The 16,727-nt window shown below is 41.4% G+C and overlaps 1 protein-coding gene across 2 annotated transcripts in view; it reads left to right on the top strand.

Annotated features, from left to right (window-relative positions):
- trmt11 (tRNA methyltransferase 11 homolog) overlaps positions 1–16,050 on the top strand; it is a 137,256-nt gene extending 121,206 nt beyond the window's left edge. Inside the window, exons 13-14 of one of the 2 annotated variants that reach the window (XM_070885275.1) lie at positions 3,815–3,871; positions 15,741–15,823. In XM_070885275.1, the coding sequence (XP_070741376.1) occupies positions 3,815–3,832 (18 nt within the window). In that variant the 3' untranslated portion in view covers positions 3,833–3,871; positions 15,741–15,823. Of the gene's footprint in view, positions 1–3,814; positions 3,872–15,740 lie in introns of both variants that reach the window. The other variant, XM_070885274.1, reaches the window with a different exon arrangement.
- The last annotated feature ends 677 nt before the right edge of the window (positions 16,051–16,727 follow it).

The following is a 16,727-nucleotide window of genomic DNA, read 5'->3' as shown; positions in this document are numbered from 1 at the left end:
CAAACTAACTTAGGCCAGTGTATGTACCCACTTTTGTAGGCCAGTGTATGTACCCACTTTTGTAGGCACAGAAAAACCTTACCAACATTTAAGAAATCAGCACAGGTAGCCAGAGATGGGGGGAGGTGAGTTAGAGGATTCTAAAGCATTGAAGACCTTCACAACATCAGCACAACATTACAACATCTTCAGCACAACAGCTGCACAACACCATCAAAAATAAATGAAAGATAAATCAGCTACTGAAAATAGAGCAGTCCTACCTTGCCGACTGCAGCATGCACCAGGTCTAGGGGCGGCAGGCACGCATGACTGTAGGGGTTAGGGATTTTTACTTTTTACAGTTGTCCCTAAATGTGTGGTCCTAATGGAGCATGATTCAGTTTTAATGCAAAATATCTTTTATTGGATATTTTACAGTGCACGTCAACAACAGCAACAACTGCAAAGAAAGGCTGCACCCATCTCTCACCCACATCTCAGGGAAAATGCACTTCCTCATCGGGTCGGTGGTGGTGGTGGTGGGGGTTGGGGGCCTGGCTTGGGTCTGACCAGTGGCTGGTGCGTAGATTGATGTGGGAGTGGCATTTGAGTATCCGACCTTTGTGCCCTTATTGCAGAAGCTAGTTCCCTCATGGCATCTGCCATCATTTGCACACCCTCTGAAATGCCCGCCCTCACTTCCCGTCTCAGTGCTGAGATTTCACCCGACAGTGTCGCTACTTCATCAAGCACCCCACTGACGGCCACCACGAGTAATCTTGTGAGGGCATTGGTCTCCTCACCCAATGACAGAACCTGATTAACCTCTGCTGAGAGCTGCATCTCAGGAGAGACTGGTCGGCTTCGCCTTCCCCTCACCGTGGGTCTGCCTAGTGGCACCCCTCCAGTGCGAGGCGCAGCCTGGAACGGTGGGGCACTGAGTGTCCCAAGATGCTTTTCACGATCGCCACTGGGGCCCGTGACCTCAGAAGGTGGGAACCCATGGAATGTTGCCGAGGCGATCATGGAGGTTTCTGGCAGTGTGATGCCCTGTACTATGTCCTGATCCATATCATGGCCAGCATTCTCCCGTGCACACATTTCCATGGACCCCTCCTCCTCCCACCCGCCTTGGTCGGAGCGCACGCATTGGGATCCACTGGTGGATCTTCAGGATGTTGAGTGTCGTCGTCTTCTGCAAAATACAACAGAACAGTCAAATGGTTAGCAGCACAGGAGGGGGCAGGATGGTGGCATGAGTAGTCTGACGCGTAGCAGGCCAGTCAGCAGGTTGATTTGAAGGGCGACTATGCATTTTAATGATGCACCCTCACCCTCGTGTGTGGGTCCAGCTTGTGCAAAGCTAATTCTTTTTCTGCTGGTGCGACTCAGCAAGGCAGCAACCCTCTGTTCCAGGGGTGATAGTTGGTGCAGATTTGGTGGATGACCTCCTGTTCTAAGTCTTTCCCTTTTGTTGTGGGCTAATTTCTTCTGCAAAGATGAAAATATGAAGATGAAGATGAAGATACTAGTTATACTCACTACTTGACCAACGTCCTGCCATTTTTTCTTGCACTGGCTTCCAGGTCTTGCGGTATTGACCCCTGCGGAGTATTCTTCTGCAACCTAGGTTCCATCTTTCTTTTTCTCATTTCCTTGGGTGAAATTTTTGACAGACCACTCTTACTGATATCCAGCTCCAGCCATTTCTCCTCAATGACAGTCACTAGTTTCTCCACTTCCTCATGAAGGAAATTCTTTGTTCATGTTGTACGCTCTTGCGTCATTCGTGTATTGGACTCTCACTCGGGTAATGTTCAAAAATCACCACTTCTCGCCTTTCTTCCACCTATCCAGCATTCCTTTCCACTCCCTCAGCCACACAAAAATCAATATTTAAACCTTACCTTTGTATATGCTCCATTACCAATGATACTGAGGACGTTCTCCCTTTAATTGGCTGATTGCTAAGCTTCCTGTTGCACTGCGCACACGCTGAAACGCCCATTGCGCATGCGCGCACGCTCAAACAGACATGCCCCCTGCCAGCACTCCACAAGACGCTGGGCCCAAGTTCCGCTCAGCACAGCCGAAGCTCTGCCCCCCCCCAGGCTCTGCAACGCCACGCCGATGGATCCGGACAACAAGGGAGCGGCTAAATTAACAGGTACATTTTTGGCCCTTTTTTTGCCCCAAAAAGTCAGCGTCCTACCCCTAACTACGCCGCTCTAGGCGGCTGGGGAAATTTGGGCTCATAGTGAGGATGGACCACTAGTTGGTTAATGGAAGCAGAGTAAGTTCAGACTAAAGGACTTGGGAAGTAATGGATGTTGTGGTGTTGGGGGTACAGAAATTTCTTGAGGGCTACAGACTCGGGTTTGTGAGGTAACTGTGTCTTGCAGCCATTCATGCTCAATGCCTGTATCCTCCTCTGCTTTGCTCTTTTGCCACTCATTTTACCCGTAACCCTCATTAACAACCCCTGAATCCCATTCTCTTTCCCCCAAGGATGGGTGGCGAATGGCCAGAGAACCCTCACCCTGTTTCCATTCTCCCCTCATCCCTCTTATTCTGCTATCTGTATTGCTTAACGAGGCTTTGTTTGGTTTCAAAATTAAACTTAATTGTGTTTCTTTTAAATGAATTGGCGCAGGCGCTTTACTGACATGATTAAGAGACAGAAAGAGATATTCTTGGCAACTTGTTTCATTCCTGTAGTTATGTGTACTTAGATGCAGGACCACCTGAAAAACCCTACAAAGAGCTTGTGTCGGGACCCCCCAACCAGACCAGATTTGCAAGCTATCTAAGTAAAGCTGACACTTCTACTTTTGTCTTAAGCATTTATTCTCAGATCTTTATGGACTGGAATGTTTTTCTATTGTAAAGAGCAACATAAAAATGCAAGTTGCTAAAAAATAGATTGAAAAGAGGAAGATCCTGACTGACAAAACTCACTGATTTTTTGAGGATGTCACAAATAGATAGTGGAGCCCCGTACAATATAGTTTCACAGTGTGATCACAGGACTTTCGGGAATCATTTTGTCTAACGTTCACATGAAAGATTCCACACGAATCCAGGATTGACCATGGGCAGGTTAAATAACAGAAGATGAAGAGTACCCGTGATTGGTGTAATATCTGATTGGATGGAGGTTTTAAATGAGTAATTGGACCCCTAGTGTTTCTAATCTACATAAATGAACTGGATACTGAAAGCAAATGTAAAGATATCAAATGTACTACTGACACCAAAACAGGGACAATAATTGAGACAGAAGATTTAGCAAGATTTTGATTGGCTATGCAATTGGGTGGACAGATAGCTTTTAAAGTTTAACACTGAAAAATGTAAAATAGCATAGATTATTCAAAAAATAACCCTCATAAACATACAATGAATGAAAATAAATGAACACAGGTAAACTTTGAGATCTGGGAATAATAGTAGACTTGTCACTTTCTAGACATTGTGGTAAAGCTAATAGAAAGTGGAGGTTTACAGAAGTTATGCTAAGGCTTTGCACTGCACCGGTCATTAGAGTACTTGGCTCAGTTGTGGACCCTATGGAAAGAATACAGAAACGAGTAACAAAACTGATCACAATTGTAAAGAGAATGAATAAATAAAGAAAGATATAAGAAGCTTAAACTTTATAGTTGAGAAAAAAATACGGGCCGAGGGGGTCCATTGAAGCATGTAAAATAATAAATGGTATTGAGAAGGTTTAGTTATTACTTCAAATTAAACCAGTAAATTAGAATTCGGGACAAAAACTTAAAACTGTTATTAAACAGAACTAAGTAATTCTTTATTTCTTTACTTGTAGAATGCAAGACGTATCTGAATAATCCATCCAACAGAGAACTGGGAGAACAATATTAAGGTCATTCAAAATACATATAGATGCTAGTTGAGGAAGTTAGAGTCGAGAAGGATGTGCTTTGATGACCAAAATGGTCTTTTCTCATCAGTGGCTATTAAATAATCTTTCAACATTTTTCTCCTTGAACACAAGTCATCTTTATAATAAGAACATAAGAATTAGGAACAGGAGTAGGCCATCTAGCCCCTCGAGCCTGCTCCGCCATTCAACAAGATCATGGCTAAATGTGTGATCTGCTTTTCACCAAAAGGATATCCTTTCACATTGCTGTATGATTGAAAGATTTTATTTTCTCAATTACTATAACAATTAAAAGCTAAGGGGGAGATTTTCACAGGAAAAAATGGGTGGGTTAGAGGTGGGGAAGAAGTGAAAGTTGGAAAAATCTGAAATCCGACCCCAACCTGCCTCCATCCCGCCCACTTTGACCTTTTACTCAGGCAGGACGGTGGGTGGCCAGCCAAGCCGCTGCCAGGAGGTGGGTTGGCATTTTAAATATTATAATGAGGCTTGCAGCCTCTGCTTTAACCTGCTATGCAGGTTTAACTTCAGGCAGCCGGGAGTCCTGGGGCTTGGGGTTCCTGGTAGCTGCAACGAGGCGAGCACAACCTCAGGGAGCAATCCTGTGGGCCAGGAGGAGCATGAGTGCTTCCTCTCGGCCCCCTGAATCACCCACCAGCAGCCCGCCTACCTGGGGTCAGGGATTGGACCTCTCCCTATGGATCGCGTCTCAGCCCCGAGGGATGGGACCACCCCGGGATCACAACTCGGCCCGGTCTCCATCCTGGGACTGAGACTCAGCCCCGGGGGATGGGACCACTGCCCCATCCCCTTAAGCCAGAATCGGATCCTCCCCAGCCCCACCAGCATCTATCTGGTCTTGCGGTGACCTGACCCTGATCAGCGTTTCCCTCCCCCCAGCCCTGACTCGAAGCCAGCCTGTCAATCAGGCTGACTTCCGGGTGGGGAACACGCCCATTACGTCACATGCACACTGCGGCAGAGGAACCTGGACTCTGGGTTTCCTGACGTCTACCAGGTCCACCTAGGGGTGGGAGACGGGAAAACCTTGGCCTAAATGTTTGCTTTATATCATAACTAATAATCCCTTCTGGTTCCTTCAGATGTGATGTTTTATCTCATATCTGCAGCTGTCTGTGTAGATTATCTATTCATCAACTTATCTATTCTTCAACAACGCTGGTGTTTTTACATGAGAACTAAACTAACTGGATGACGGGGCAATAAGATGTTCACAGACCTTTATTTCTGATCAGTCTTAATGGCCCAGATTTTGCTGTAACGGGCAAATGCAAATGACCTAACGCCTGCTGCAGGTGTGGGTAAAGAACCAATATGGCTGGTGGCGCATTTCCAGTCGGAAGTGTGCGCTTGCTTCTTGCCCGCCATTTTGGCACCGCAGGAGGTCACGGAGCACTTAAAAAAAAACAAGAGCTGTGTGGCGCAATCTAAGCCCCAGAGAAAGTCGGAAAGAAACAAAACTAAAACCTGGCTTGAGACGCTCTCTTGTGTATTTTAGCAAAGTGTTGGACAAACAACAAATATAATTTCAGATAAACAAACTGAACGCAAGGGTTCCGCTATCGAGCGGCAGGTGTTTGCCATGGCAGCTAATGAAACGATCTAGGCAAGTTTGCTCATCCATTTCATTAAGGAAAGGCCTTGTTTGTGGCTCTTTTTCTAATCAATGAAGGTTTTTACAGTTCAGATAAAAGGCAAGTCATTTTTAACGTAAACAGAGAAGTATCAGTTAATGAATCACTCAACTGAAAATGATTTTGGTGCGTGTGTATAATCTCATTTAGAATTGTTTGACTTCTGTTTACTTATCTTTTTGACTCTGTATGCTGCAGGTTGAACAATTGAATGAGGAACTATGATGTTGTTCTTATCAAGAGGAGCCCTATAAATTATTGATTTCTATAGGCATAGAGACAGTCTAATTAATTTTTTTTTAAAAAAAGCACAAAATTATTAAATCCTACCCCCCCCCCCCCCGCGCGGTAAGAACGGGCGCCTCGCGCCTCCCCCCCACGGGAAGAATAGGCGCCGCCTCCCTCCCCCCCCCCCCCTGCGCGGGAAAGAACGGGTGCCTCCTCCTCCTATTCCCCCCCCTCCCCCTCCCCGTGGGAAGAATGGGCGCCTCCTCCCTCTGCCGCGGGAAGAACGGGCGCCTCAGGCTGACTGCAGCATTCTCCCTGCCTGAAGCACTTTCACACAGGTAGGAAGATGGTTTATTTAATCTTTTCTTTGCTTATAAATGTTTATTCAGGTTGGATTTATTTGTATAATATTTGTAGGAGTATAAATAAGGATTTATTGTCGAATTTAATGAGTTCCCTCCCCCCCCCACCTCGCTCTGGACGCCTAATTTGTAACCTGCGCCTGATTTTTTTAATGTGTAGAACAGGTTTTTTCAGTTCTACAAAAATCTTCACTTGCTCCATTCTAACTTAGTTTGGAGTACGTTTTCACTGTGGAAACTTTGAAATCAGGCGTCAGTGGCCGGACACGCCCCCTTTTGAAGAAAAAATTCTGTTCCAAAGTAGAACTGTGCTACCTGACTAAAACTGCAGAAAAAAAAATGGAGAATTGCGATTTCTAAGATAGTCCGTTCTCCACCAGTTGCTCCTAAAAAATCAGGCGCAAATCATGTGGAAACTTGGGCCCTTAGAGTTGTCCCAACCCAGTTCCTAATAGCCATAGATCCGTAGCACAAAAGTCTGGCGATAATTGGCAACCTCCATCTGAGAGACTACAAGAATAGCTAGTGTGGGAAGTGCAAAACTACATTCATTTAATGAGGAAGAGCCGATAATCTTAACATTAAGAATGTGCAGTTACATACAGAATTAGACTAGGTTCATCCCACTGACAATGTAATATATAAACATTGATACTTCCTGTAATATTGATGTTGCAATTTTCTTTATGAACCTTGCATCTGCAGCTTTCACGGATACAGGTGGTAGCTTTAAGGACTTTTTTGTCTGGTTGTAACATCAAAGTGGACATACACAGTGGGAACTAGAATACCTGTGACAATGACTGAGTCCTAAATTACTAACTGAGATGCATGTAAATAGTACAGTATAATTAAAAAAAAGATATTTGATAGCTGTGACACTGTTTTAAAGAACAAATAAAATAAAAGTAGCCCATGGAAGACAGGAAACTATCACCAATGGCACGCAGCAGCTGCTGGTACATAAACTGGTCGTTAGAGAATCGCAGCATGAGATGGAGCCCCTGTCAGAGGTCAATGGTGATATGAAAGTAGATAATGGGTTATGTCTGACTAGGATAAGCTGTTCTTTTCTAGTTTAAAGAAACAGGCAACGTGTACAAAATACCATTTTATGTAGAGTCATCTTGTTATGGAGTCTTAACAATGAAAAAAATTGGAAGCATGATCTTTAGAATCCAACCAAAAAAGACACCTGCAGCATACTGACTGTTTAAAGGAAATATAATCTGGGCAGGAACAAAAATATTTCCTCGGCAATCCACAATCATTATTCAAAACAATTTTTCTGATTGTAAGATTTCTGGTTGGATGAGATGGGTACAATGGTACAATGGTATAGTGGTGATATTAGAGACCTTGCCTAATCTGGAGAAAATGAGTTCAAACCCTATCATAGTTTTAAAGTTTAAAAATCTGGAACTAAAAAAAATTGGTGTCAGTAAAAGTGACCATATTGTCGTAAATAACAAACTAATTCAAAAATGTCCTGTAGGCAAGGAAACCTGCTGTCCATACTTGGTCTGGCCTGGCATGCCATTCTTTGTATCAAACTACTACAAAGAATAACATGCAGAATATGGCCCACCACCACCTAACTAAATGAATGCCAGTCTTGCCAGCGATGCCTACATGCTGAGAATATATATTTTTTTTAAGTTTGAAAGACTGACAGCATGTAACTATCTTCAGGAGATCTTTGGAGTGATTCCATGATTGTACAATTAGCCCTTTAATTCCTCCTTTTTGTACAGCTTCACACACTTCCGAAGAGTTAAACAGACCCTCCTTTGTGGAGATTTGTGGATCAAACCGAAGTACTGTTGCAAGACCCTAGTTAAATTGAATCCACGCACTCTCTGCTAGTTGTAAGGGAAGTGAATTCCAGCAGTGTCAACCAAGTTCCTACCAACAGTAATTCCACAGCACAATGCCATCCATAAGTTGACACTTATTCAGAGAAGCCACAAAGACTCTGGTATGAAAGTGCCCATCACTGGAGTGCAATGGGAAGTGATACTTAAAGGGTTGACGGTGGATAGGCAATGGAAAACATTTAAAAATCACATGGATGAACTTCAACAATTGTACATCCCTGTCTGGAGTAAAAATAATCGTGGCTAACAAGAGAAATTAAGGATAGTGTTAAATCCAAGGAAGAGGCATATCAATTGGCCAGAAAAAGCAGCAAGCCTGAGGACTGGGAGAAATTTAGAATTCAGCAGAGGAGGACAAAGGAAGGAGAAAATCGAGTATGAGAGGAAGCTTGTCGGGAACATAAAAACCGACTGCAACAGCTTCTATAGATATGTGAAGAAAAAAAGATCAGTGAAGACAAATGTAGATCCCTTGTAGTCAGATTCAGGTGAATTTATAATGGGGAACAAAGAAATGGCAGACCAGTTGAACAAATACTTTGGTTCTATCTTCACGAAGGAAGACACAAATAACCTTCGGAAATGCAAGGGGACCGAGGGTCTAGTGAGAAGGAGGAATTGAAGGAAATCCTTATTAGTCAGGAAATTGTGTTAGGGAAATTGATGAGATTGAAGGCCAATAAATCCCCGGGGCCTGATAGTCTGCATCCCAGAGTACTTAAGGAAGTGGCCTTAGAAATAGTGGATGCATTGGTGATCATTTTTCAACAGTCTGTCAACTCTGGATCAATTCCTATGGACTGGAGGGTAGCTAATGTAACATCACTTTTTAAAAAAGGAGGGAGAGAGAAAACAGGTAATTAAAGACCAATTAGCCTGACATCAGTAGTGGGGAAAATGTTGGAATCAATTATTAAAAATGAAATAGCAGCACATTTGGAAAGCAGTGACAGAATGGATTTATGAAAGGGAAATTATGCTTGACAAATCTTCTGGAATTTTTTGAGGATGTAACTAGTAGAGTGGACAAGGGAGAACCAGTGGATGTGGTGTATTTGGACTTTCAAAAGGCTTTTGACAAGATCCCACACAAGAGATTGGTGTGCAAAATTAAAATACATGGTATTGAGGGTAATGTACTGACGTAGATAGAGAATTGGTTGGCAGACAGGAAGCAGAGAGTCGCGATAAATGGGTCCTTTTCAGAATGGCAGGCAATGACTAGTGGGGTGCCGCAGGGCTCAGTGCTGGGACCCCAGCTATTTACAATATACATTAATGATTTAGATGAAGGAATTGAGTGTAATATCTCCAAGTTTGCAGATGACACTAAACTGGGTATGAGTTGCGAGGAGGACACTAAGAGGCTGCAGGGTAACTTGGACAGGTTAGGTGAGTGGCCAAATGCATGGCAGATGCAGTATAATGTGGATAAATGTAAGGTTATCCACTTTGAGGGCAAAAACACAAAGGCAAAATATTATTTGAATGGCGGCAGATTAGGAAAACGAGACCTGGGTGTCATGGTACATCAGTCATTGAAAGTTGGCCTGTAGGTGCAGCAGGCGGTGAAGAAGACAAATGGTATGTTGGCCTTCATAGTGAGGGGATTTGAGCATAGGAGTGGGGAGGTCTTACTGCAGTTGTACAGGGCCTTGGTGAGGCCTCATCTGGAATATTGTGTTCAGTTTTGGTCTCCTAATCTGAGGAAGGACGTTCTTGATATTGAGGGAATGCAGCGAAGGTTCACCAGATTGATTCCTGGGATGGCAGGACTGACATATGAGGAGAGACTGGATCGACTGGGCCTGTATTCACTGGAGTTTAGAAGGATGAGAGGAGATCTCATAGAAGCATATAAAATTCTGACGGGACTGGACAGGTTAGATGCAGGAAGAATGTTCCCGATGTTGGGGAAGTCCAGAACCAGGGGACACAGTCTAAGGATAAGGGGTAAGCCATTTAGGACTGAGAGGAGGAGAAACTTCTTCACTCAGAGTTGTTAATCTGTGGAATTCCCCACCGCTGAGAGTTGTTGATGCCAGTTCATTGGATATATTCAAGAGGGAGTTAGATATGGCCCTGACTACTAAAGGGATCAAGGGTATGGAGAGAAAGCAGGAAAGGGGTACTGAGGTGAATGATCAGCCATGATCTTATTGAATGGTGGTGCAGGCTCGAAGGGACGAATTGCCTACTCCTGCACCTATTTTCTATGTTTCTATGTTTTTTTTCCCCGAGATAGGATAATATATATTTATAGACATAGCAGAGAAATATCTACCTAATCCACACTGATGCTGACATTGGACGCAAAAGTGAAAACAGTTTCTAATCTCCAGTACATTTTTAAAAAAAATAATCTGTGATTTTGAATGATAATGTCTGGCAATTTACTTAGTGGAATTTTTTTAAACAATTTTAAAAAACTAGATCTGGGGAGTTTAATGTTGTGTATTGAACCATCCTAGTAATTATGCTTCAAATATTCTGCCTCCATAAATGTGTCAACATTTGATGGCTGCTTTACAATTTTGGCTCAAGACAAAAATTAAACAAGATTGCAGTTTTTTGTTTTAAATGTATTGTAAGAATTGTTCTTTGGTTCTGCACATTTCTGAAGAGGACACTGAAATGGAATATTTTTTTAAAATCATATATGCAAGGAAGAAAGCACCTAGTTTGAAACATGAGAGTTTATTTAGGAATTATCTTAGTGTAGGCCTTTCAGTTGAATTGTCTTCATTTTTACGTGACAGTTCTGTCTTAAAGCTGGCCTGTTGGAGAGTCTAATTCTTAATATTAATTGTTATAATTTTCTTGATAACTTGCATATTACCATTTAAATATTGGTTTGCAGAGTAAAATCATTTATTTTGGATTAATTTCCCAATGACATTCCCCTCTTAGGTTTCCCAGTTTTGTGTCAGCAGTTTTATGTCAGAACTAGTTGTCCTTCACAATGTTTATAGCTGTATGATTTTGCACAAGTGGTTTCTATAGCTACTGTACAGCAGCAGATGTAGAGCAGTGAAAAGCTGTGATAAGAAAGACAGGCTTTTTAAACAAAAACCAGACATGGGCAATTACCCTGAAGCTGAACTGAGGCCCATCTGAGTAAATGTAGGATATGAATCTTTAAAAAGTGTAAGCAAATGCAACACTACCTGATACTTTCTTTTTCCTGTTTATAATATAGTAATAGCATAGCTAATAACAGATTAGATATTGCAATTGCCAGAGCAAAGTTTTAGGTCAATAGTTTTTTAGAAGCCAATTGTCGGGTTAGTTTGAAGCTCCAGAAGCTGAGGTGAGAAGCACAGCGGAGCAATTTTCTTTTGTTGTTTTGTGCTTTCAACTGCTGGTTTGCTTTTAAAAGTTTTCAGATAACAACATTTCTCTTTTTGAACAGCTGGTGTTTAAAGGGCTGTAAATGACTTGTGGTTAACACGGCTGTAAGGGACCTCAACCAATGATTATGTTATCATTTGAAGAGGGCCTGTAAGTTTTAATGTAATAGTAGCACAAACCACTGGAGGTCAAAGACGACACTGTTTAACCATCTAACATCTGAGAAGGATAAATCAAATCTAGAGGTTACACATGGGTCCAAATAAATGCATTTCTGATCCAAGCATAAGATTCCATTATACCAAACCACTTGGCATTCACTTCTATTGTGTAGTAACTTTTGATCCAATTGCAACATTGAAATAGAAATGCTGATCCAAGCACAAAATATCTCGAGCTATCTGGTTTCAATGATTCGCATGATAAGATAGTGAGGTCCGTTGGTAAAGGACACTTAAAATGTCCTGCTGACTCAAGAAAAAGATTTTGTTCAGGATGTGACTGTTTTTGTTTCGATTGAATTGCTGGATAAAAAAATTAATGGGTTGTTGTACAAGGACTTGGAAATTGGCTGCTTTTAGCTACAGCTTACTGATCCAAGCATAACCTTTCTTGATAAATTAGTTTGTGTTTAATTGGAATGAGTCTCATACATATTAAACAGGAAATAAATGCAGTGACTTGTCTCTTAATTGTTGCATTGGAGAGATAGTGACACTTATTCGTTACATTAAATCTAATTTTAAATCAGACTTTTTTTTTAGAAACAACAATTGCATGTTTTTTTCTAGAGATAACTCTGGGTGATTGAAATAAAAATATGTTCTTTCAAAAAGACAAGCTTTCATCTCTAAGACTATACACTTCATGCTGGAATGGTGCTGTGTTCAATTTAATGCAAAGTTTTTTTTTCCAAAAAGCACTATTTCCAGTATAAATTCACTTAGTTCAGCTGTCTCGCCCCACATTTTTTTTCTTGTTCTGTCCAGGACTCCTCTTGGACTTCCGCTTATTGATCCTAGCTTTTAATCTCTTGTGTTTGGATGCTTCCTTAAACACCATTGACATCTCTGCCTCTGAGCTTAGATGTAAAAAACTAAAAGAAAAACAGCCATTAAATTAAGAAATGGGGGAAATGGCAAAAGAAAAAGAGAGGATTGCTCCAAGAAAGATCAGGTTCAAACCCTGGGTGTGCTGAGTTAATTAACCTCACCTGGGGTACACTGGCACTGTCACATAATGATATCAGCAAAGCATGCTAAGGGAGAAGGAAAATTATATAGGGTTCCTGTTCCTGATCACTGCCCTGTCATTCCTGCTGAAAATGTGATTTGATGCTTCCTACGAACAGTCCACCTACACTCCCAGTCTCTGCTCGCATGTGAAGAGTGGCCACTTGGGTATGGTATTGGAAGGTCGTTCGTACCTATGGAACTGTACATCATGAGTCAGCACTTCCAGGAGAAGTGGAAAAAATAAAGGGAAGAATGTTTTTTTAAAAAAAAGAAAAATAAAAACATATGGAAGAAATGAAATGTATCTTAGTGAAGAAAACTAGTTTCTTCCATTACATTGAGAGTAAGGAAGTGTCCAAAACCTGGCTTACTATAGGTTGACACTGGCCCAAATAGTTTTCATTAAATCCCTAGCTTTAGTAGCTTCTTCCAATATCTTACAGGAGAGAACATGCTCGCCTTCTATAGTTGAACAAATCAGTAAATATTATTACTTGGCACACTCACAAACAAACCAGTGACCCGTCTGTATTTATAATGCATTAAAAATCTTACATCTGCATGCACTTCCCATCATTTAATTGCCCATTGTCATGTTTTTGATACGCTTTGTGAATCAAGTTTATTGCATTATAAATTCCTATGTACACACTTATAATGTAATATATATTTTGCAATAGTATAAATTTATCAATTGAATATCTTTTTGTGTATTGTTTAATGCCTTCATTAAGTTTTCATCTAAGATCTCTACCTTTCCCAACTTAAAAGTTTTGCCTGGAGCTGTGACCCTGAACTGGATCTGGAATGTGCAGTGTAACCAATTTCCAAGGATGTATCAGCACTGTTCTGTTAGCATTCATTTTCTTTAAATTTTAGCATTTATTGCTTAGCATTTTTTCCAAAGAATTTTGAAAAATGTGAAGACAAATTTCAAAAGCTTTCCGACATAAAATTTCTGTTCAGTGTTGTTTTTAAAAATAGAGAGGAGATGTGTGTTTGTGTACATGCGAGAGTGAGAAGCGAGAGAGATTGGGGCCAGAGAGAGAGAGATAGACGGATCAAAGAGAGAGCAATTAGGGTCAGAAAGAGAGATTAGGGTTTGAGAGAGAGACTGGGATTGGAGAGAGATATGGCGAGAGAGTCTCTCACCTTGAGCCCTATGATCAGAGATAGAAGGAGTGAGAGATTGAGGTGAGGTGGGGGGTTAGAGTGAGTATCTTTTTCATTTAATATTACTTCAATATACAAATTAATGGTTTAGTTGAATTCTGAAAGCAAGTAAAGTGTCTTTGAAGGAATCAGATAGGAAGGGGAGGTGAGGAGAAAATCTGGTTGAGTGGGAGAAGGTCTCGGCCCACTCGTCCCTTGCATTTGAAGAGGAGCAAGTGTCATAGAATCGTAGAAATTTACAGCACGAAGGAGGCCATTTCAGCTCATCATGTTTGTGCCGGCCAACCAAGAACTATCCAGCCTAATCCCACTTTCTAGTTCGTGGTCCATAGCCCTGTAGGTTACGGCACTTTAAGCGCACATCCAAGTATTTTTTAAATATGGTGAGGGTTTCTGCCTCTACCACCCTTTCAGGCAATGACATCCAGACCCCCACAACCCACTGGGTAAAGACATTTCCCCTTATATCTCCTCTAAACCTTCCCACAATTACTTTAAATCTATTCCCCCTGGTTGTTGACCCCTGCCAAGGGAAACTGGTCCTTCCTATCCACTCTATCCAGGTGTCTCATAATTTTATACACCTCAATCAGGTCTCCCTTCAGTCTCCTCTTTCCAAAGAAAACAAACCCAGCATCTCCAATCTTTCCTCATAGCCAAAATTCTCCAGCCGAGGCAACATTCTTGTAAATCTCCTCTGCACTCTTTACAATGTAATCATCTCTTTCCTGTAATGTGGTGACCAGAACGACATGCAGTACTCCAGCTGCGGCCTAACCATTGTTTTATACAGTTCAAGCATGACCTCCTTGCTCTTGTATTCCATGCCTCGACTAATAAAAGCAAGTATTTCATATGCCTTCTTAACCACCTTATCCACCTGGCCTGCTACCTTCAGGGATCTGCGGACCTGCACCCCAAGGTCCATTTGTTCCGCTACATTTTTCAATGTCATACCATTTAATGTGTATTCCCTTGCCTTGTTAAACCTCCCCAAATGCATTACCTCACACTTCTCTGGATTTAATTCCATTTGCCACTGTTCTGCCCACCTGACCTGTACATTAATATCTTCCTGCAGTCCACAGCTTTCTTCTTCATTATTAATCACACAGCTATTTTAGTATCATCTGCAAACTTCTTAATCATACCCCAACATTCAAGTGCAAGTCATTGATATGTACCACAAAAAGCAAGGGACCCAGCACTGAGCCCTGTGGAACCGCACTGAATGCAGCCTTCCAGTCACAACACCCATCAACCATTACCCTTTGTTTCCTGCCTCTGAGCCAATTTTGGATCCATTTTGCCACTTTGCTCTGGATCCCATGGGCTTTTACTTTCGTGACCAGTCTGCCATGTGGAACTTTATCAAAAGCTTTGCTAAAATCCATATACACTACATCATATGCACTGCCCTCATCCACCCTCCTGGTTACCTCCTTGAAAAATTCAATCAAGTTAGTCAGACACGACCTTCCCTTAACAAATCCATGCTGACTGTCCTTGATTATTCCATGTCTTTCCAAATGAAGATTTATCCTGTCCCTCAGGATTTTTTCCAATAACTATCAATGGAGAGGAGTGGGTGGCAGATTAAGGGTGAGGGTACAGAAGAGAGAGACGATGGAGAGAATACAGGGAAACAGCAGGTAGTTCTAAGGAGAAGAGATAGGGGCAGTGTTAGGAGTGAGAGGATGATAGGAAGGTGAATGGATAGTTTACCATAAGCTCAGTGAGATGAATGGGCAGGGGATGTAATAGGAGTGAGTCTGGGTATATCCAAATGTTTATTTCTACTTCATGGTTAGCAGCACACATTCTACATCATAACATCAGAAAAAAAACCTCTCCTTGTAGAGGATGTATTTCTGGGGTCCAGTTATTTGGAATTCTGTTATAGTTAGGGTAGTACTACAGTAATAAGTAATGTCTTTCAAACTAATCTCCTCTCCTTCATCTCTTAGGATAAGGATCGATATGCCCACCTTATTGATGCAAAGTATAATCCATACACAGGCCACAATTCATTCCGTGACAAGTACTTCAGTGGAGTCATGAAGAAGATTTCTAAAGAAAATAAAAATTCTCAGAACTGAACAGTTCAAATATATTTTGAACCGCAAGAGACTTTCCAGCTAATAAATAGACAAAGACTCATTTTAATTAGATGTAATAGTATTCTTAATGATTTGATTCGAGAGACAGAAGTGATTAGTATGAACTGTATTTTTATATTAACTGGCCAAATAGAATAAAACAATAGATGTTCTTTTATATGCATTTGTAAACAATCTTTGTTATGTGGGGAATACACAAATGAATCCAATTTGTTTGTAAAGCACATCACATATTGGCATGTATTAAAAAGTCACTAGTGAGCCCCAAAACACAGGTAGTCCTGCCACTTTATAAATAAAATTGAGAAGATGTGGACATAGGTTCAAGCTAGTTAATGGTAAATTTAAGACTCCTAACCAGGGAGTGTTTCTTAACACAAAGAATGAGCAACAAACTGAATGTATTTGTACACAGAGCAGTAGTGGTGAAAATACCTCAAATCATTTAAGAAATAATTAGAAGATGAATTGGGGTGGACTGCATGGTCATCTGGATGGATGAATTAAGAAGGGCTGAATAGTCTTTTCATCCATAATTATCTTGTGATCGATTCTATAAGTTTCATTAATTTGTATAATTTTGTAATTAGTAATGATGCCAGTGCACACACATAGCATAGTCTTAAAATTAAAAAGATTCCTCTCCAGTAGAACCCGCAGTTTGGACCAAGTGTGCCGTGGCTTACCTTTCTGGCCCCAGGTGCTTCACCATGGAATTGTACTTCATTATAATAAGGGTGTCCATGCCTTTTGTCTTTGTGGCTTGCGTGGGTACGTATCATGTAGCTATAGGATCACATTTAAAATTTAAGGTCATGTTCCCATTCCAATTCT

This window comes from Pristiophorus japonicus, chromosome 7, assembly GCF_044704955.1.
Source record: "Pristiophorus japonicus isolate sPriJap1 chromosome 7, sPriJap1.hap1, whole genome shotgun sequence".
NCBI classification, from domain to species: Eukaryota; Metazoa; Chordata; class Chondrichthyes; family Pristiophoridae; genus Pristiophorus; species Pristiophorus japonicus.
This window is presented reverse-complemented; position numbering and strand designations above follow the sequence as displayed.